Source organism: Osmerus mordax, chromosome 14, assembly GCF_038355195.1.
Source record: "Osmerus mordax isolate fOsmMor3 chromosome 14, fOsmMor3.pri, whole genome shotgun sequence".
Classification (NCBI taxonomy): Eukaryota; Metazoa; Chordata; class Actinopteri; order Osmeriformes; family Osmeridae; genus Osmerus; species Osmerus mordax.
In genome coordinates this window covers 5,542,716-5,565,251 of record NC_090063.1, presented here as the reverse complement: position 1 = coordinate 5,565,251, position 22,536 = coordinate 5,542,716, and the positions used below count along the sequence as shown (strand labels likewise).

General features: G+C 51.7%; 1 protein-coding gene across 1 annotated transcript; it reads right to left on the bottom strand.

The window, feature by feature from the left end:
* Positions 1–165: 165 nt before the first annotated feature.
* Positions 166–22,069, bottom strand: sh2d3ca (SH2 domain containing 3Ca). The gene is made up of 11 exons (XM_067250013.1): positions 21,989–22,069; positions 8,900–9,028; positions 6,506–6,628; positions 5,909–6,213; positions 5,228–5,355; positions 4,591–5,129; positions 4,325–4,440; positions 3,671–3,842; positions 3,192–3,303; positions 2,850–3,059; positions 166–2,049 (listed from the first exon to the last, which is right to left on the bottom strand). Exons 1-11 carry the CDS (start codon positions 22,067–22,069, stop codon positions 1,874–1,876), a joined length of 2,091 nt encoding a protein of 696 aa, XP_067106114.1. The 3' UTR covers positions 166–1,873.
* Between the last annotated feature and the right edge of the window lie 467 nt (positions 22,070–22,536).

Here is a 22,536-nt window from a genome sequence, read left to right as displayed (position 1 = left end):
GTTTTGTATTATTGAGGAAGGGCTGCCATCTAGTGGACAAGTTTATAAACAGCAGGCAAATGACATGAAAACGTTATGATGCATTTCTAAGGAATTTCTCCAACCCTTTACCAAAATATGATGATTTCCTCCCAAAACACAAACAAAATGGCAAATCTATTGGCACAGGCTTTATTTTATTTGTAAAACAAATGAATCAGTATTTACAGTACATAGAAAAACAAGGGGTTCACAAATCTGTTTGACGTCATTTTCTCCCTTCAGTTTCCAATCCAGAATGAATATATTTACATTAGGGAACATTGCATCTGTACAGCAGGGACCAGAAACAGTATATCTCACAGAACAGTAGTTCATCCCGGCACTTCCCACACAAGCAGGCTCCTTCTTCGACTGCAAACACTCCTAAGAGCTTTAGTTCACAATCCAGGAATTGTTCAAAGATTCAGTTTAGTTCAAGATTCATCGATTATTTTGTTTTCTGCTGGCTGACCTGAGCCCCCTACTGGACCAAAGAATTAATGAATTCCCCACACTGAGATTCTCCATCAGGCTCCTTGATAATCTGCTTTCCACACTAATAGTGAACACCAGGATTCAGGGAAGTCTATCTGATCCTGGATCTGAACCTATGAGTGTGACTTCCTTCCTCCTCCAGTTAAAATACTCCTGAACATCTTTCCTTCTCTCCTCCATTGATGACAATATGGATTGGCTGGCAGGATGGATCTCTTGATGAACTTGCTAAGACCAATCCAATTAGGCTAAATCAATGATAATGTCAAGGAAGGAAGGAAGGATCTAACATATTCCCATTTTCTTACAGAGGAGTGTGTATGTGTGTTTGTGTGTCTGAGAGTGTGTGTGTGCACGCATGTGCGTTCTGCTCTGGGTCCCAGCCCTTCATTGATTGGTCTAAGTGATTGCATAGATCTGAGCGTGAGGGCGGGGCCTGGGTACAGCGTGACACTGAGGACCCTTCACACTCTCACACTCCCTCACACCTGGCAACAAACCTGGCAACCATGACGCTGCCTCTCTGGTCACACAGTGTAAGACAGCAGACCAGGGTCTTACACAAGGAGAGGGTGAGCTTGTTTTATCTACAGAGTTGGCCCTTTTCGACTCATTTTACTGTGTAGCCTGATCAAATGCACCAAATGTACTTTGTGGTATTTGACCCATGTTTATGAAACACATTTCATGAATAATCAACAATGTTCATCCTTCAAAACTGAGTAAGTGTCTATTTACACTATTGCTAACTTATAAACCCTCATGTTAATGAATATTTTATCTGGAACGTTTCTTGAAAGCGTCTTCAGCAAAAAGATATTTGATGAAATCAACTCATGAGGTCCATAAGATGAATATGCAAAAGGTGTTTTGGATTGCTTGGCATTGTTTCAACACTGTCTGTTCACAATGAGCATATATCCACACAATCGTACACACACACACATACAGTCTAACACACACACCCATACGCACACACACACACAGTCATTAGAATGTTCTAGAACATCTCAGACCCAAACACATTCACAGCGGCTAAAACCTGAATCCTACGGCAACACAAGAGGCTCAAAAATGTCACCGTGGCAACATGGTCCCAACAGGAATTACATCGCTCCAAACTGGAATGTCCATTTCTCTGTGTAGGGGGACTATGAATGTTTGCTTGGTGCCTGTTTAGGAATATACAGTGTAACGTCCATTCCAGTCCTCTCTCAGTCCTGTTAGCTGCCTCCTCCACCTCCCGCTCCCCTCCTGCAATCCCTCTGGACTCTTCCAGACCCATAGCAATAACACCAAGGTGGCCCGTACCAACTGTGAGTGCTGTGCTGCATGGGGGTGGGGTTGTGGTGAGGTGCTATAGTTCGCTGTGGCGTACGGGGGGCTCCAACTTGTGAGAGAGGGCGGTGAGAACTTTGTCGAACTTGTCGTAGCGTTCGGCCTGGCTGCCCTCGGAGCCCCGGCTGCCCCACAGGAGACGCATCTGGAACTCTGTCTGGAAGATCTCCAGCACCTCGCCCCGCTCCTGGAAGCCTATCGGAAACGAAAGAGAAGACCAGGAGGTCACCGAATGAGGTTTGCTATAATTTTAATGGTCCAATAAGACAAGGGAGTTGTAGTTCCTTTTGTCTTAATTGGCCATGGGAAGAGAAAGAAGAGAGGGGAAGAGAAGGAGAGCAGCAGGGTCAATTTAAGACATAAGCGATTACATTGTTCTGTTCAGATCACTATTGACACTGTTCAATACAGTGTCCATCGCTAGGGACCCTGGGATCAATACACCAGGAAGGTATTAATGATCAGTGTAAACGTGTTGAGACCATGGACACACGCGTGCACACAGAGATCGTAACCTCAAATCAATGTCTGGCAGACGTCCCGATGGACTCATGCACCCCGAGACAACAGAGCCAGCATGCCACACCTGTCCCAGAGAGGAGACTAGGAGACTAGCTAACACTGAGGGAAGCCACTCCCACCTCTCCTCCCTCCTCTCCCCCACCCCACCCTGCCCCATCCATCCCCCTCTCCTCACCCTGCCCTCCTCTCCTCTGCCCCCTCTCCTCACCCTGCCCTCCTCTCCTCTGCCCCCTCTCCTCTCCTCACCCTGCCCTCCTCTCCTCTGCCCCCTCTCCTCACCCTGCCCTCCTCTCCTCTGCCCCCTCTCCTCTGCCCCCTCTCCTCACCCTGCCCTCCTCTCCTCTGCCCCCTTTCCTCACCCTGCCCTCCTCTCCTCTGCCCCCTCTCCTCCACCCTACCCTCCTCTCCTCTGCCCTCCTCTCCTCTGCCCCCTCTCCTCACCCTGCCCCCTCTCCTCTGCCCCCTCTCCTCACCCTGAAGCTTGGCCTCAGCGTTGGACCGGTAGATCCCCCCGTGGTGTGCGATGGTGCGAGCCGCTTCCAGGTGACACATGACCACGTCCACGCCCGCCTCCACACTCTCCCAGGGCTCCAGGCCCTCGCCCTGCGTGGCCACGCCCCTCTCCAGCAGGGACAGCAGGGGCACCACGTGGGGGAAGGAGGTGCTGTTCAGGGCTGGGCTCTCTGGAACACACACATCCAGATATGACAGCGTTAAATACACCCACATGGCAGGGTTAGACACACACACACACACACATAATGTATGGGGTTACACAGTTACACAGTTGCACAAAAACACAGACAAATGTATACCTTTGCCATCATTCATGTTCTTCATGAAGGGCTTGAGTTTCTTCTCATAGAGGATGGCGCCCTCTGTGTGTCTCTGACGCAACGTCATCCAGGTCTGCTCCAGACGAGAGATCTTGGGGAGAGACGGACAGAGGGGGAGGAGGGAGGAGGACCAGAGGACCAGAGGACCAGAGGAACGGAGGCAAGGAGGGGGAGGGAAGGGCAGTGAGAACAACATGTACAAGTCAGTATTCTGAATGGTGTCATTGTATAAGTCTGTATCGATGGTATAGGTTTATGGGTGCATTTGACTGTGCTATGTACAAACAGTATATGTGTGTGTGTCCCACCAGTGTGAGTTCCAGACAGTTTATGCGTGCTGTAGCCAGTGTTCAGATGCACAATTCATGTGAGCATATTTGTGTGTGCGCGTGTATTCCTGCCGGTGTGTGTGCATTTGAGCCAGTGTGTGTGTGTGTGTGTGTGTGTGTGCGTCCTACCTGAGGCAGCTCCAGGGCTCTCATCACAGCCGCAAAGCCGAACATGTTCCCCAGGCTGCTCTTCAGCTCGGCGGCCAGCTGGATGATCTTGTGGAGCAGAGCAGCCCTCTCCTCAGTGCTGCCAGTGCAGCCCAGCAGGTCCACTGCTGTCATGATGGACATGGTGTAGAACCTGGACCACACACAAGATAAGGTGGTGAGTCTGTGTGTGTGTCTGCAGAAGGAGGTCCAATCTCAGCCGATGTTACTCTCTCTGTGTGTGTGTGTGTGTACCTCTACAGCAGGTCTAGTCTCAGCTGATGTAACTGTGTGTGTATTGGCCCGGTGTGTGTGTGTATATATTAGCCCAGTGTGTGTGTGTGTGTGTATATTAGCCCCCTGTGTGTGTGTGTGTGTGTGTGTGTATATTAGCCCGGTGTGTGTGTGTGTGTGTATATTAGCCCCCTGTGTGTGTGTGTGTGTGTGTGTGTATATTAGCCCCCTGTGTGTGTGTGTGTGTGTATATTAGCCCCCTGTGTGTGTGTGTGTGTGTATATTAGCCCCCTGTGTGTGTGTGTGTGTGTGTGTGTGTATATTAGCCCCCTGTGTGTGTGTGTGTGTGTATATTAGCCCGGTGTGTGTGTGTGTGTATATTAGCCCGGTGTGTGTGTGTACCTCTCCAGCAGGTCCAGTCTCAGCTGATGTCCGTGTGGCAGTGTCAGGAGCTCCAGTCCCGACCCCACTCCCATAATCTTCTGCATCTCCTTGGTAACGCCAAGTATCCTAGCCACCTGCCCAGCACAAAACAACCAGGGGAAAGGGTGTGAGAGGAGTGTGTGTGACGTGTGTGTGTGCGCGCACATTTGTGTGTGTGAGCCAGAATCTGAGTGTGTTTTTAAGACATGTGCGTGTATGACAAGTGTGTGTGTGTGTGTTTCTACCGTGCAGTCAGCCATGGTGATGTGCTTGGCCGTGGTCCTGGCATCCACCTCAGCTAGCAGCTCCTTCACCCTCTTCAGGACACCCATCTCCAGCGGCTTGTTCTCCAGAGGCATCATGGCAGACTGGTACTGGCCCGGACGGAACCATGACGCCATCTCCATCTGGGGGGTGCTGAATCCCCCCACCCCGCCCTCCTCCTCCCCCGCCTGGCCCTGGCCACGCCCCTCCTCCACCCTGAGGCGCTCCACGTAGCTCTTGGCCGGCGGGCTTGGCACCACCGCGGGGGCGGGGCTAGGCCGGAGGTCGCAGTAACTGCCACTCTTGTCGCAGGCTTCCGATTGGTGGGCATGGTGGTGGGGGCGAGCGTGGGCGGGGGTGGAGTGGGCGGAGCTGGAGGTGGAGGGGGGCAGGTCAGAGAGGCAGGGCAGGTTGTTGTTGGAGGAGGGGCTTAGCTGGGGGTCGCTGGAGCGCCGGAGGATGGGGGAGGGAGGAACCACTGCCAAGACACGCCCACCTGACTGGCTCCTGTGTCTGGTGACTGGGGAGGGAGGAGGAGGTTAGATCTATGGGCGTGTGTGCTTATGTGTGCTTATGTGTGTGCATGTGTGTGCATGTGTGTGCATGTGCGTGACTCACTGTGGCTGTAAGCGGGGGAGAGGGGGGCGTCTCCTATAGGAGACAGGGCACAGCGGTATTCCTGAATCTGGTCCAGGCTCATGGCACAGTTCCTCATAGCATCCTTGTGGTGGTGGATGGTTGAAGGGCTGCAACGCACACAAACACACACAGCGGGTTAAATGTTGTTCCTACTGGAAAGCACAGGAGACATGCTTCCTCTGGGGCGTTCAGGGCCTTCGTCCTTGATCCAGGAGCGAAGAGTGGACCTCAGGGTGGAGAGGTAGTGAACAAGGGTGATTATTAGGGCAAAGAGGTAGTGGACGAGGTGTTCTACAGTGGTTGGAGTAAACAAGAGGCAGGTTGTGGTGAGGAGTGCACTACTGAGACTGGACCTAGAGAGGGAGGAGGAGGGGGTGGGGGAGGAGGAGGTGGAGGAGGTGAGGGGGAGGTGCTCTCACAACACAGGTGTTCTGATTCCACAGGGCTCACACACACACACACACACCACCTGCAGCCTGCCACAGGCTCCGGTTCTGGGTTAGGTTCTGGAGGTTCCACTGGGCTGGTAGACTCCAAGTCACTGACCACACAATGGGAAGGATGAATGAGACAACAACAGATTCTGTCATAATCAAACACACACACACACACCAGCACTCTCTCTCTCTCCCTTCCACCCTCTCTCTTCCTCTCTCTCACCTGTGTGGAATCATCTTCTCTGTGGTCAGCCCGTCCGTCATGGTTACACTCCGTCTTTTAATGTACGCTCCCCTCGGACTGGATGGCGAGTGAACGGGCCCATGCCTGCTATTGGCCAGTGCGAAGGTGGCCTCCAGGTAGCGCAGGGGAAGCGTGCGGCTGATTGGACAGAAGATCTGGGCGGGGCTAGTCTGGGACACAGGCCGGCGGTTGCCTATGTAGAACCGGACCAGCTCTGGTATGGAGTCAAAGCTGTCCCGCTCCAACAGATACTGGACCTTGGTCTCACTGGACTTGACCAGAACCTTGGGAGGGCAAGAGAGATCTGTCAGAGAAATATTCATCCATCCATCCCTTTGGCTCTCCTTTCATTCCTCCCTCCCTCCCTTCCTCCATCCATCCATCCATTCATTCTTCCCTCCCCCCATCCAACCTTGTGATATTTTTTCCTTTTTATGAAGACATATTTTCAGGACATTAGTTTTATTGGGATAGAGACGGTAAGGGAAAGATAGGGGAGGACCTTCCGGGAATGACCTGGGCTGGAATCAAACCCAGTCCTGCGGTGAGGCCTTGACCTTGCTGAGCCACCCCTACCTTGGTGATCTTGAAGTGCAGAGTCTCGTGTTCCCATCGACACGTCAGGACGTAGTCTCCCACGTTCACAAGCGAATCACGGACCAGGAAGTCTCCGCTTCGCACCACCAATGTCTCTGACACCTGGCCACAGACAGGAAGCGACAACAACGTAAACAAGAAGTGGGCAGGAAGTAGGTAAGTCATTCTAGTGCTGGAAAACTGTCGTTTCAGAGGGATGTTATTTACTAGGTGAAAAAGCTATCAAGCTGAAAGAAAATCATCTGTAATTTTGCTGGAAAAGGTGCTGGATAAAATGTGTATGCAAAGGCCGCAGTTATGTAGAGAAAGGTACACTAACGTCACTATGACTAAATATATAGTGATAATGTTGTAATAACCTCTCCTAGCCAGAAGGGGGCACTGTGTGCTCAGAGTAGATCAGCGTGCGCAGACAGGGATGGCTGCGTGGGAGCCCATCGCCATGGTGACACAGTATTCTTTTTACAAAGAGGCCCAGGGCTTCCCCCTATTTACACCTCTGCCTGAATAAATGAATATCTTATGAATGTATGAATACATTATGCTAATGTATAGCTGAGCTGAAGGCCGGCAGGTGGCCGGAACCAGAGATGGAGAGGGGCGTGTCAAGACCGTGGAACCTTGAAGTATGTGCATGTGTGTGTTAGTGTGTGTGTTAGTGTGTGTGGGTAGAATGTGATGGAGTGGGAGTGTGACCAGCTGTGAACGTAACCACACACACACAGACACACACACACACACACACACACACAGACACACACAGCTGTTCCTCAGGCTCTGTGTGTGTTGAGAACAGGTTTTCAGTTTCATGCTGTGTTTGTGGATGCAGCAGATTCATTATGAGTGTGTGGGAGGGACTTAATGACAATGACAGCCAGTGAGAATGAAAATAAAACGCTTCTCTGACAGGAATAGAGCTTAATAAATGTAAATATGAAACTTAATGGAGTACTACGATGCCACAGCAACTGTTTGTGTGTGTTTAATACAATAAGGAGAGTCTATCCGCTTTCTTCTACTACTGCATGTCTTTATGTGTGCAATAGTGTGTGCATGTGCGTGTTTGTGTGTGTCTGTGAGTGTGTACGCATGAGTGTGTATGAATGTTGTTTGCGTACACGTTTTGTGGATTGTATATGTATACGTATCCGGGTATGTGGTGTGCATGTGTGTGTACCTCTCAAGCATGTGAGTGAGTGTGTGTGTATTTCTCCAAGTACCTCTCGGGGTATGTGTGTGTGTGTGTGTATGTAACTCTCGGGAGGTTTACCTCTGGGGGAGGTGTGTGTGTGTACCTCTGGGGGGAGGTGTGTGTGTGTGTGTACCTCTGGGGGGAGGTGTGTGTGTGTGTACCTCTGGGGGGAGGTGTGTGTGTGTGTGTGTGTACCTCTGGGGGGAGGTGTGTGTGTGTGTACCTCTGGGGGGAGGTGTGTGTGTGTGTACCTCTGGGGGGAGGTGTGTGTGTGTGTGTGTGTGTGTACCTCTGGGGGGAGGTGTGTGTGTGTGTACCTCTGGGGGGAGGTGTGTGTGTGTGTACCTCTGGGGGGAGGTGTGTGTGTGTGTGTGTGTGTGTACCTCTGGGGGGAGGTGTGTGTGTGTGTGTGTACCTCTGGGGGGAGGTGTGTGTGTGTGTGTGTGTGTGTGTGTGTGTGTGTGTGTGTGTGTACCTCTGTGGGGAGGTGTGTGTGTGTGTACCTCTGTGGGGAGGTGTGTGTGTGTGTGTGTGTGTACCTCTGGGGGGAGGTGTGTGTGTGTGTACCTCTGGGGGGAGGTGTGTGTGTGTGTGTGTACCTCTGGGGGGAGGTGTGTGTGTGTGTGTGTACCTCTGGGGGGAGGTGTGTGTGTGTGTGTGTACCTCTGGGGGGAGGTGTGTGTGTGTGTGTGTACCTCTGGGGGGAGGTGTGTGTGTGTACCTCTGGGGGGAGGTGTGTGTGTGTACCTCTGGGGGGAGGTGTGTGTGTGTGTGTGTACCTCTGGGGGGAGGTGTGTGTGTGTGTGTGTGTGTACCTCTGGGGGGAGGTGTGTGTGTGTGTGTGTACCTCTGGGGGGAGGTGTGTGTGTGTACCTCTGGGGGGAGGTGTGTGTGTGTACCTCTGGGGGGAGGTGTGTGTGTGTACCTCTGGGGGGAGGTGTGTGTGTGTACCTCTGTGGGGAGGTGTGTGTGTGTGTACCTCTGGGGGGAGGTGTGTGTGTGTACCTCTGGGGGGAGGTGTGTGTGTGTACCTCTGGGGGGAGGTGTGTGTGTGTGTGTGTGTGTACCTCTGGGGGGAGGTGTGTGTGTGTGTACCTCTGGGGGGAGGTGTGTGTGTGTGTGTGTGTACCTCTGGGGGGAGGTGTGTGTGTGTACCTCTGGGGGGAGGTGTGTGTGTGTACCTCTGGGGGGAGGTGTCCATGGTACCAGCCGTGGCTCCTGATGTCAGAGGGGCTGAGCTTCAGCTCCTCCTCCAGCTCCTTACGCAGCTTCTCAGGAGGAGACTCCAGCAGGTACTTCTCCTTGGAGAACTGACACACGCACACACACACGCATACATGCACACACACACATGCACACACACACAACGGGAGGAACACAACGACACACCTGTTAGACAGACGACAACACTGCAGGCTAGCTGAGGAACTAATCACACAGAGATGCACACACACACACACATACACACACTCGCACACAATGTGTGAAATCCAAGTCTGACCTGATTTTCTGAGGGAAAGTCTTGTTGTGCAACATCTTATTGGGATAAGTGCTTAAAGTTCTTTTCAGAGTTTACGTAGTCTCCATTCTGTGTTATATTGGATGTTCATGACCTAACCTACTCCACATACAGCATCAATCTGTGTGAGTGTGTGTGTGTGCGTGTGCGTGCGTGTGTGTGTGTGTGTGTGCGTGCGTGAGGCAGATAGGAGCTCAAATGAGGTATGTTTAAAACAGCTGATGCAGCTTGGAACAGTTTCACAATGGAATGTTTTATAGCTGGTGTTTACTGTGTATGTGTGCGTGCATGTGTGTGTGAAAGAGAGACAGAGAGAGAGATAGTGAATGTGTGTGTCTAAGTGTGAGAGAGCGACAGCGAGAGAGAGAGAGAGAGAGAGAGAGGCAAGAGGCAGACAATCAATGCCATCGCCCCAGGTCACAATACGCACGCCTCTCTCCTTTCATTTCATCCACTAAATTGATTAAGGCCCCCCTCCTCTCCTCCTCCTCTCCTCCTCCTCCTCCTCCTCAGGGGATGGAGGGATGGAGGAGGAGAAGAGATGAAAACAGCAGTTTCCTCTCAAAGTATATTTGACGACACACACATGAGGGGTGTGTGTGTGTGTGTGTGTGTGTGTGAGGGGGACAGAATGGGTCCAGTAAAAGACCAGCAGGGTCAAGTGTGAAAGATATTGCTTTTCCTCGTCTCCTCGGAAACCCAGGAGAGTCACGGGTGTGATATGATGGTTGATCCTGTAATTGAGTCCAATATTCCTGTGTGTGCGTGTTTGTGCGTGTGAGTGTGTGCGTGTGGTTTAAAAAACAGTGAGAAGATGGGATTGTTATTTGTGATATGGGCTTACACTCGACTCTCTGAGTTAGAGGTGGGGTAAAGTTGCTGAAGGTGATCTTGACGTGGATTGGTGATGCAAGAGAGAGAGAGAGGGAGAGGAGTATAAAGAGCAGAGAGAGAGGGAGGAGTATAAAGAGCAGAGAGAGAGGGAGGAGTATAAAGAGCAGAGAGAGAGGGAGGAGGATAAAGAGAGTCTGACGATAGGAAGATGTGAGGAAAGAAGGAAAAAGAAAGGGAGAGAAAAGTAGGGAGGGAGCGAAAGAGAAAGAGAGAGGGGAAGAGAGAGAAAGAGAGACAGAGAGACGGAGGGAAAAAAGCAAAGGATAGCAGAGGTGTACAACAGAAGGACAGACTATGCCATTCACATGCCCCCTGTACTGCTCGCTCGTTACCATGGGAACACCTTATTGTGTGTGTGCTAGTCTGGGTGTGGGAAGTGGCCAACCACCCTGCAATGTACAGTCCAGCATTCCTGACTAAAACACACACACACAGCAGGCAGGCAGGCTACATTCACACACACACACACACACACACACACACACACACACACACACACACACACACACACACACACAGCAGGCTAGAAGAAGGCAGACAGGCAGGCAGGCCACACACACACACAATATTCTCAGCCGCTGCACTCTGATTCATGTAAATCAGATATTATACTCAGACAGTCATTAATCTCAATGTTGAGCCAGAGAGTTATTAATCTTCAATGGCTTTCTGACATACTAACACAGCACACAGCACAGCTACATTAGCACGTATGCACACACACACACACACCACATACAAATACAACATCCAGGATGCAAGCCTGGATTAGGGGGATATAGAGAATACAGGGGAGAATATGGGAGTGAATTTAAGGGGTTGCAGTACGTGTGTGTCTGTGTGTGTGTGCACCCCTTCAAACTGTCATGAATACTGATTCATCATTTACTTGCCCACACTTTCCCGTTCCCTTACTCCTCTGCCAACCAATCACAGCACACCGGCTAATGACACCCCTGCCCCCTCCACCCAGCAAGAGGTGAAACTACCCATCAGTCAAAGTCACCCTCATTAGCATACAGCCCAAATGTTTACATCCCAAAACAAAGAGACAAACAGGGAAAAAAGCAGAGGAGAGGAGGAGAGAAGGAGGAGGAGAGAAGGAGGAGGAGAGGGGGAACAGAGGAGGAGAGGAGGAGGAGGAGAGGGGGAACAGAGGAGGAGAGGAGGAGGAGGAGGAGAGAAGGAGGAGGAGAGGGGGAACAGAGGGGGAACAGAGGAGGAGAGGAGGAGGAGGAGAGGAGGCGAGAAGGAGGAGGAGAGGGGGAACAGAGGGGGAACAGAGGATGAGGAGAGGAGGAGGAGGAGAGGAGGAGAGGAGGAGAGAAGGAGGAGGAGAGGGGGAACAGAGGGGGAACAGAGGAGAAGAGAAGGAGGAGGAGAGGAGGAGGAGAGGAGGAGAGAAAGAGGAGGAGAGGGGGAACAGAGGAGGAGGAGAGGAGGATGAGAGCTCAGACCCTCTCTAATGAAGGAGGGCTAGAGTTCATTCCACTCCAGCAGAAGTGGAATGAACTCTCAGCTAGACCCTGCCCCCGTTGCTATGGCAGCAGTCTGAAGTAAGGGGGACCCCCCACCCCCATCCACCGCAGACCAGAGCTAGTAGCATACCCCCCCCCCCCTACGCACACACACAAACACAAACACACACACCCTTTCTCCTTTTCTCTGTCTCTCCATCTGGGGGGCTCTGGGGGGGCTGGAGCCCTGGATTACAGATGAAACACCCAAAGATCCCTCCATCTCTGATCATAATCTTTCTGTCTTTCTCTCCATCCCCCCTTCTCTCTCTCTCTCTCTCTCTCTCTCTCTCTCTCTCTCTCTCTCTCTCACACTGCATCATCAATCCCCAATTGACCCCCCTCCTCATACATGGGGTCCGTACAGCACGACTCCTCTGTGGTCTCAGACAGGGCCGCTCCTATAGTCATGGCCAGACTGTACATATGATTCAGAAGGCTTACCTGCTGTTTATCTAATAACACACACACACACACACACACACAGTCCAAGACTGATAACAATGACCTTCTACTGTCATTAAGGATGAAGATCTGTCTGTATTCATCGTATCAGACTGGTACTGATGCACACACACACACACACGGAAGGCATACTGCAAGGGAGCTCAGTGCCAGCAGTTATCTCTCTCTCTCTCTCTTTCTCTCTCTCTCTCTCTCTCTCTCTCTCTCTCTCTCTCTCTCTCTCTCTCTCTCTCTCTCTCTCTCTCTCTCTCTCTCTCTCTCTCTCTCTCTCACACACAGACACACACACACGCGCGCGCCCACACACACATACACACACCCCCTCCAGAAAAAGAGTGGTGTCACTCTTGTGCTGTACCCCCCTCCCTAAGTGACAGCTGGCTGACAGGATGTGATACAGTCCTGGCCTCCCACCGGGCTGTGCAACGCCCCATATCCCTCCCCCTCACTTTCTCTCCTTCGCTCTCCCTATCCTTCACTTTCTTCAGACTCTCTCTCTCTCTCTCTCACACTTACTTTCATTTCAAAACCAGCCTTGTTCTGCAGTTCATCCTAACGTGCATCTCTTTGTGGCAAAGCTGCCTGCCTGCCAAACTCCGCTCCCCCCCCCCCCCCCCCCCCCCCCCACCGACACACACAAACAGTCGGGGGGTGGAGATGCCCAGTGCTCTAATGGTTCCTGACTGTTAACTACTGTATATCTCCCAGCATTCTGTCTCTCTCCCCAGACTCCCAACCTCTGTTTTCACTGCTAAACAGGCTGTAGGGTGAAGCAGTGTGTTCACTGGGGAGGAACACTTACACTTATACACACACCCCCCCCCCCCCACACACACACACACACATGCAATACACACACACACACATGCAATACACATGCAACAACACACATGCAACACACACCACACACACATTGAGGAACAACCCGCTGAGAATAAAGTGTAATAGACACGCGCAGCTTTCTGAGCAGTCCTAAACGGATCTATAGGAGCTAGGTCATCTGGACTGTGTGTGTGTGTGCATGTGTGTGTGTGCATGTGTGTAAGTGTACGTGTGTGTGCATGCGTGTGTGTGCGTGCGCCCGTGCCAGCGCCTCTCTGACCCTGATGTTGCACCCTTGTCTTGTTTAGCATGTAGATAAAGTCATCATCACAAAGCTGCTCCTGTCAAGGATCACCCAGCTGCCCCTCCCTCCCCCCCCCCCCCCCCCCCCCCGCCCCACCCGCACGGCCCACATCCCTCTCCCCAAGGGGGAGGGTCAGGGCCAGCCGGAGGGGGCAGCTGGGTCTCAGCCAGGACCCCGGCAGGGGAGAGGCGGGGTGGTGGTGGGTGGGTGGAGGGGGTAGTAGACTGAACTCTGATTAAAAGAGGACTGCTGAATTGTAGCCAAGAGGCAGGGCTCATGCACACCCATCAAGACACGCACACACACACACACACCCACCCACACACACACACACACACACCCACACACACAAATACACATCAGCCACCAGCCATGCAGTTCCCAGCCTTTCCTCTTTTACATCACATGCTTCGTCTCCTCCTCTCTTCCCCCCCCCCCCCCCACCCTCTTCCCCTTCCTCCCCTCCTCCTCTGTTTTCTCACCTCCCGCTTCTCAGTCCACTCAGCACGACCACATCTGGGGATGCCGTTGCCGTGGTTACCCCCTCTTTGCCCAGCTGGTGGAGACCCAGGGGAGGCATGCAGACTGCACGGGTGTGTGTGTGTGTGTGTGTGTGTGTGTGTGTGCAGTGGGGTGAACTGAGGGGTGTAACATGGCTGGTTGTGAGCAGTCACTTCCCCATGGTATCGATTTAACATCAGCTGGGGGATGTGTGTATGTGTATGTGTGTGTGTGTGTGTGAAAGAGTAAATGATCAATATCCATACCATATTTTCTTCTGTCTAAAGGGAGCAAGCAGTGATCTATGTGCCTATCTTCCTTTCTGTCTGTCTGTCTGTAATGGCTGGGATGAAGGGATGGAGACAGTCAGGGAGATAAAAAGAGAGAGATCCCCTGCATCTGTCTCTGTTGTTTAAACCATGTCATCCAGCCTCCATCCATCTCTCTCTGCCCTTTCCCCCTGCCTCTGCCTCGCTGCATTAGAGTGTGAGGTCTATCGCTCTCCCTCCAGCCCTCCGTCTCCTTCCATCTGTCTTTCCCTAACGCACTCTCCTTTCTCTTTCTGTTCCTCCCATCCGTCCTCCCTCCTCCTTCTCTGTTGATCCTTCTGCCTGTCAGCTCGTGCACTGTCTGTCCGCACTTGTTTGCGTTCGTGTGTGTGTGTGAGGCTGGTCGAGCCGTCACACTGACAGGTACAGCAGAAACACTGTGATCTCTGCGCTGCCGGGAGAAGGGGAGAGAGAGGGGGAAAAGAGAGAGACGGAGATAGAGGCTGAGATATTGAGAGGATTGAGAGAGGAGAGCGAGCTAGAGAGAGTGAAAGTAAGAGAGAGTGAGAAAGACAGAAAGATATTTTTTGTTTATATATGGAGAGAGCACCTCCCTCTGCCCTCCTCCACAACTATTATTGGCCGATTGTGGGGCTGTGAGGGGTCAAGGGTCAAGGCCCTGATGGATTGTGGGACTTGGGGGCTCATCAATACTAACCTGCTTCTGCTCCCGGGGCAAGCCAACCACAACGCCTGCTGACGGGCCTATCTGTTTCCACGGTGACAAGTGCCAAGGTGCGAACATGAGACAGAGCAGGTTTTTTTTACCTTATTACAGAGGCTTTTACACGGTCAGATAAACCGCAAGCCCCACGATGCATCTCTGCCTGCTCTCACTGCCAGGGGCTGCCGACAAACAGGAAGCTAAAGACAGCAGGAAGCCATTGAATGTGTTTCCCACTGTGTGTGTGTGTGTGTGCATGAGGTTGTGTGTGAGCATACAGAGGACTCATCCTATCGATTAATCAATAACTTCAGCGGAGGATTAATTGTGTTCCCTACAACACGTAGCGGCTGGAATCATGGAGACTCTGAAATCCAATAGAACTGTGATGAGGACAGGCGTGCTCGGAGAAACACTCAGAAGTTCATATTTACTTATTAATCATATATTTCAGATGTTCAGTATCTAGCAGATTTGACTCAGATTCGACCCATCATCTGACTCTGCAATTCATGCCTGACTGTCTTTAGGAGTGATTCAGTCACTCCCTATCTGACTCTGTATGACTCCTCTAACTCTCCATAGGCTGCTGACCTAAACACTGGTCTGACAAACCAGAACACACATAAACAGGTCAATGAAGATGAGAATGAGAGGAGATGAGCAGAGGGTGGGAGAGATTGGCGAAAGGGAGGAATTAAAGAGAATAGCAGAGACAGAGAGAGAGAGAGACAGAGACAGAGAACAGAGAGAGAGGAGAGAGAGAGAGAGACAGAGAGAGAGAGAGAGAGAGAGAGAGAGTGAGAGAGAGAGGAGCGGAGCGAGAGAGAGAGAAAGAGAGAGAGAGAGGGGGGGAGAAACAGTAGCTCTCTTCCAGAGTCCTCTCCTGACCTGGCCAATTCTAATGATATGGCGATGAAGCCGTTTGATGTGATACGTGGACAGGAGACGCATGTAAATCAGGATTCCTGTCAGGGCTTTTGATCCTATACAGACAGACAGCCACACACACACAACAATAAGGTCAACTGGTCACTGTGAAAGATTACTATTTGCGTAGTCAAACACACAGTCACACACATGTGAGCAAGCGCGCACACACAGACACACACACTCCTGCCAGGCTTGCTCTGACTGTGATAAGACAGAAATTTCAGAAGCTAACAGCTTTTTTCAAGTTGTGGCTCTATCTTCAGTATGCACTGTCAGGAGAATTTACTACCTCCCATCCCCCCCCCCACCCCCCCCCCCCCCTCTCTCTCTCTCTCTCTCTCTCTCTCGTTCTCCTCGTTCTCTCTCTCTCTTGCTATACATCCCTCCATCCTAACTGCTGCAGCAGCTAGCCACAGAGTAGTGATGCCATTGGCTAGTGATGATGTCACCATTTCCTGGAGGCTGCCAGGCACAGCATGTGATTGGCTACAGGAGAAAGACAGCAGCAGAGGGCTGAGGTATCACTTTCATTCATGCAGGGATGAGCAGAACAGAGGAGAAGGGTGGGAGGGAGGGAGAAAGGGAGAGAGACAGAGACAAAAAGAGAGAGAGAGAGAGAGAGAGAGAGAGAGAGAGAGAGAGAGAGAGAGAGAGAGAGAGAGAGAGAGAGAGAGAGAGAGAGAGAGAGAGAGAGAGAGAGAGAGCAGTAGAGAACCCAGCTGGGGTTTTGGAATAAGGGCTGGGCAGGGATGGACTCAACTTTGATTGACAGCCAGGGGTCTGTCACAGACACACAAGACTGTTAGTGCTGTCCACATCAGTGAGGGGAGGAGAAGGGAAGAGTATACCTGCTCTCCTAATGGACATCCACACACACAAGCACACCCTCGCAACACTCAGGCTGATGGGGGGTTGGGTTATGAGAGGTGGGTGTTGTGTGTGTGTGCGCTGGGCCGTTGCCATGGTGACGAGCAGATGGAGCTCATCCTGCTGGCTGGGGCTCTCTCCGTCAGCGGAGGGAACGGGAGGGACCCCCTCCTTCTAAACACACACCGCACGCACGCAAATACACCTTCAGCACCTCCATGCCCTTGCACATTCATCAAAGAGTTGTGTGTACACATACACACAACACACGCACGTTCGGGAGCAGATGTGTGTGGCCATGCACACGTGTGTGTGTGCCCAAATATGTGTATGTATATGTGTGAACGTGTGTGTGTGTGTGCAAAACAGTCCCGGAGGAAGAACTTGCCCTCCACCAGACGTGTTCTTCCGTGAGGTGCTCATGGGAAATGAGCCTGCGATACCCTGCTGTGGAGTCACCCTCACACTTCTCCCTCCCTCCCTCCCTCCCTCCCTCCCTCCCTCCCTCCCTCCCTCCCTCCCTCCCTCCCTCCCTCCCTCCCTCCCTCCCTCCATCTCTCCTCCTCTCCCATCCCCCTCTCTCTCCACTCAGCGTATGATGTCATTGTTTTGCTGTTGTTGCTAGTCTCTATGCCCAAAGGAGCGAGAGCTACACAAACTGGAGATGTCCTGGAACGATCGCCCCTTCCATCCATCTCTCTCCATCTATCGCTTCTATCAATCTCTCTCCCTCCACTCTTTATCTCCAACCTCACCTCGCCCTCGCAATATGCCCTGAAACTGGAGAAGTCACAAATAGCAAAGACCTGATTTGTCGGAGACACCTTGAGTGTTCTATTACTTGCGGAAATGGGTGTGGCTTTTACTAACTGCCGGCTGCCTGCTTGCTTGTTTGTCTGTCAGAGACACACAGTTTAGCTGACTGTAAGCGTTTCTGTTTAACGCTGTCTCTCTCCTCTCCTCTAGTCTCCGCTCCGCTCCTGTCTCTCTTTCCATCCTGCAGCAACTCATCAGGATCCCCATATCTACAATCTAAACAGTTTAATCCTGACATCCTCATGTGTTTAATTCAATTATCTACATAATCAAATTTGAAGGAGAGTGTAATTTAATGTTTAATTTCCAAATTCCGCAGAACTGTACTTTAAATGATTACACATCGTTATCATAAATCATTTTATTAAAAAAATGTTAATCTTGTCTACAGATGATGCCAGGCTTGGCTTATCTGTTATGAAAATGAAATATGGTCTTTTACAGAAAATGGTTGTTATTTTATTTTTTCTACTTGAGATGCCATCTAGACGCCTGCTTGTATCTCCCTGCTGATCAAAGTCTTTGTCTGTTGCTGTGCTGGTATTCTCAGTCCCTCTCTACAAAATCACTGACTGGCACTTTTACTGGCTTGGGTCCTTTCATAAAATAAAATGATGCATTTAGAATTCCACTAGGGTTCTGGCAGCCCGTAACTCAAACACGGTCTTAGTTAAAGAACCGCAGGAGCGCAGAACCGCCTAAGCCCAGGCAGGAAGTGATGGAGGACCGAGGGTGTTGCGTTGGTACCTAGTTACAAGAACCGTGAACCTTATCCAGATAATCCAGATAAACGTGTTCCATGTGTCTCCTCTTGCCTGAAGAGCCAGATACTGTTGCACCAGCACATGTTCGACTGAATGATTTACTTAACCGAAGGTGGTCTGCCTATCCTTTAACTCTGCTCTTATCACCAAACTGCAGCATGTGTCCCTCTTGACCTCCTGAAGGCATCTACACAGGTGGCGGTGGGGGGGGGGGGGGTTGGGAGTTTAGGGGAGGTTTTTGGAATATGGGGGGTGTCAGGGTTGGAGAACGTGATGGGGGTTGAAAGGTTGAGTTTGGTGGGGGGATGGGGCTGTAGAGTATGTGTGGGGTTGAAAGGTTGGGTTTATTGGTAGTGGTGGTGTAAGGGGGGGGGGAGGTCAGAGAGATAAGGAGGCGTGCTTCAAAGAGTGCTCCCCGAGTCCGCACATACACACATGCAGGCACACGCACACAAGTGCACACACACAAGCGCACACACGCACACACACACACACACAGTCTGAGGTGGGTCTATATGTCAACACATTCACACTTCTGCAGCTCTCACTGTCAGTCCAGTCCAACACAGCTCCTTTATTATCCTGTTCCCTCTACCCATCCCTCTCACTCTCTCTCCACACACATATTTCTCCCCTCTCTCTCTATCTCTTTCTCTTCCCATCTCCCTCTCTCTGTACAGAGAGCATCTCTCAATATTTTCCTCCTCCATACTGACAGCTCATTTCTCTCCTCTCCTGTGTTCCCCCAAATTCTCAAAGATGGAACATTCTAGCCCCCCATTTTAAAAACCCCCTATTGAAACTGCCCAGGTGGACCGGTCCATCAGGTGTAAGACTCCCGAATAACAGTAATAAATGAATTCAGGTCATGGTGGTCCTTCAACATAATCATCACCTCCCTGACAAAAGTAGAGCTGACTGGGCTTTAGTGTTCTATAGAGCTTTTATCACTGGCTACCTCAATCAAAAGGTAGGAAAGGCAGCAAAAGGAGAGAGAAAGGAGAGAGAAAGAAGGAGACATAATGGACAGAGAAAGAAGGAGACATAGAGGACAGAGAAAGAAGGAGACATAGAGGAGAGAGAAAGAAGGAGACATAGAGGAGAGAGAAAGAAGTAGAGAGAAAGGAGAGAGAAAGAAGGAGAGAGAAAGGAGAGAGAAAGAAGGAGAGAGAAAGGAGAGAGAAAGAAGACACCCCCGAAGTAGAAAGAAAGTGATTATTGGGAGAAAAAACAAGCAGTGAGGAAAGAGAGATCAACCTGCACCTACATGGTCGGCTCTTCAGAACAGGCTCTTCACACGAGCCGCTGATCCTCCCTCCCTCCCTCTGTCTGCTGCTGCACTCTAACCACCATCATTAAGGTCCCACCCATGCAACGCCAAAAGAGTAAACTGTTAAATTATTTGGAGTGTTCTCTCTCCTTTACAACGTGATACAACTATTTTCACGAATTCATTTACCAGCCAAAGAAAGTTGAATACCAAGGATGACAAGCCTACAGAAAGTAAATGCAAATCACCATCACCCTAATGAACCCCTTCTCTACTTCATCCCAGAGAGAGGGGGAGGGAAAGAGAGGAGGAAGGGGGGTGAAGGAGTCTGGCTGGAGAGAAAAAGAGAGAGAGACAGAGCATGGCGGATGGTTAGGAGCTAGACTGTTTCAAAACATCCCTTTTTAATGAGCAGATCTCTCTGTGAGAGTCTGTTTTCCTCTCCCTGTTAAACAGCAGTTTAGCTCAGACCCCCCCCTCGCAGCCCCCCCCCTCGCAGCCCCCCCCCCCCCTCGCAGCCCCCCCCCCCTCGCAGCCCCCCCCCCCTCACAGCCCCCCCCTCCCCTCGCAGCCCCCCCCCTCACAGCCCCCCCCCCTCCCCCTCGCAGCCCCTGGGTTGGGGGGGCAACACTCCAAAGAGGATTTATTTGACTGTGGAACGCTTCAGAGATGGGGTGAAAGGGTAAGAGAGTGAAGGGGGGGTGGAGTGGGGGGGGGGGGGGTACTGGAGTGGGGGGGGGGGGGATGAAGGAGCACGATGGTAGGTGGAGAGCGGGATGGAGGGGGTTTGGGGTGGGGATGGGGAGATACCGAAGAGTCGAGAGGATTACATCCAGCGTGTTTGAATACTTAACAACGCCAATCGGGCCACAACACCCCACACACGCACACGTGTGTGTGTAGCGCAGGCCGGCAGTGTGCCAGATAAAGCAGTATCTCTCTCTGGGGGCTCAGTCAGAGGGGATCGGGGTGGGGAGGAGGGGGAGCACAGACATGAACTACACAACAGTATCATGCCCAGCAGCTGAGCTGCTGTGACAGTTAGAGTTCAAATCCAGGTCCGCTGTGTTTGCCCACCGAGCTAAAGCCTAGAAAAAGTCGAGCCTTTTTTGTTTGGGTGGAGGTGGGGGTCATTTTGGATCTTTTTCCCCCAATTATGCAGTTATATAAATAGCAATGGTCCCGTGTGACCTGACAATTTATTCTTACAGGGTTCTCCTGAAACACGCGGGCCAACTGAGAACTCTCCTTTGAAGGAGAATCTGTGCCAACTAAATAGCCTTGATCTGATGAAGCTGTGATCTCTAATCCTATGGGTGATGAAGGGGGGGTGATATGAAGGGAAGCTGGGGGGGGGGGGGGTGGTGGAGGAGGCATTATAGTAAGAGGGGGTGGGGCCTGATGGGAGGGGGTGGCATGATACCCCTCAGCATTGAGGATCCAGACTGGCAAAGATGACAAGCTGGCTGGATGGTTGTCTCACTGGATCTAGCTGACTGGGAGGCTGACTGGTTGGCTGGATGACTGAGTGAGTGAGTGACTGGTTGGCTGGCTGGCTGGCTGGTTGGCTGGATGACTGACTGCTTGCAAGCTGGCTGACTGGCTGAATAACTGCCAGACACAGAAAAGGGGGATTAAGGTTCGCAAAAACAATGAGCAGCGAGAGGCTGGGGGCAGATGGGGGATTTGAGGTTCAATCCCTGTTACAATGGCCCAGTTAGACTGGCTGGGAACTGGGGTTGACACCCACACACACAGCAGACACACACACACACAGCAGACACACACACACACACACACACAGCAGACACACACACACACAGCAGACACACACACACAGCAGACACACACACACACACAGCAGACACACACACTAGTAATCCTATATTACTGCAGGACTCTGTGTTGAACAGAGTTGCTGTAGCTGTCTGCCTCTGGCTGTCCTGGCTCTGACAGCAACTGATGTAAACACTGGACCCACACACTCACCTTCGCCTTGCTGCAACGCACAACTCAGAAACTAGCAGGGAATTGCGAGTTTGTGTAAAAGTGTGCGTGTGTTTTGTCTGTGTATTTTGTGTCAAACATGATGCCTGGAACCGTTGATTTAATTCCTGCTGTTATTCTCCCACTCTGCTATAATGTTACAACCGAAAGTCAGGCCATAATGTGCTACGACACACACACACTCACACACACAGCCCTAGGTCATCTCTCAGGAATCAGCTATGCTCTGGTTTCTCACCGTCCGGATTTAGACCACAGAACAACTGATACCCTCTCAATGATATCACTGCCTCTCTGGCTGGTACACACCCCTGACTCTCCCTCTTTCTCTCCCTCTCTGTCTACCACACACACACAGACAGGGATAGGATCAGTAACAAACTCCCATATGTACTCACTAAAGCCCCAAATATTCCTCATTAAACAAACAAACACCTCATGTCCCACACACTAACTCTCTCGCTTTCATACACAAACACATACATGTCTGTATGTCTTGTGAGTAAAAATTCCTCTAACTCTGGTACATATGGGCACACACACACACACTCGCGCGCACTCTCTCTCTCTCTCCCCCGCGCACCACACACACCCTCACCTGCACCTGCATGAAGGATCCTCTGTAGAAGCAGCATGCTGCGGCTGACAGGGCGCTCCAGAGGCTGCAGCGCTCCGTCATGGCTACACTCCTCCGCTCCCCCTCTCCTCTCCTCTGCTCCCCTGGGCTGTGTCCTCCCTGCCCGCAGGCCCCCCCCGTGCCGGCTCGGTGTCAGTCCTGCAGCGGGCTGCTAGCGGCTCTGGGTCATAGCGCTAACGCAGGCTACGCTAGCTAAGCTAACAAACTGCTGCTGAACTGGGCTAGCTCTGAAACACTACTGACATCCCAGTCCCTAGCCTGTACCGGCTCTCTCTCTCTCTCTCTGTTTCTCTCTCTCTTTGCCTCTCTCACTCCCTCCTGTGCTGTGCTTCACAAGGCTGGTAGGGATTACCTCATAGCTTTCGGATGAAAGGAGTGGGTGGGGGGAGGGGGGACCAGAGGGAGGGATAGGGGGGAGGAGGAGAGGAGGGGGATGCTCTCAGTGCTGTCGAATAGCAGCCAGACCCCACCCACTCTCTCCTTTACACCCAGCCAGAGACAATACGGAG

Coding starts and splice junctions, on each gene's coding strand:
- sh2d3ca (XM_067250013.1), bottom strand. CDS start 22,069: ATGACGGAGCGCTGCAGCCTCTGGAGCGCCCTGTCAGCCGCAGCATGC. Junction 6,214..6,505: donor TGCACTTCAAGATCACCAAG/GTAGGGGTGGCT, acceptor TGCCCTCCCAAG/GTTCTGGTCAAGTCCAGTGA. Junction 2,050..2,849: donor CGCTGAGGCCAAGCTTCAGG/GTGAGGAGAGGG, acceptor CGTTTCCGATAG/GCTTCCAGGAGCGGGGCGAG.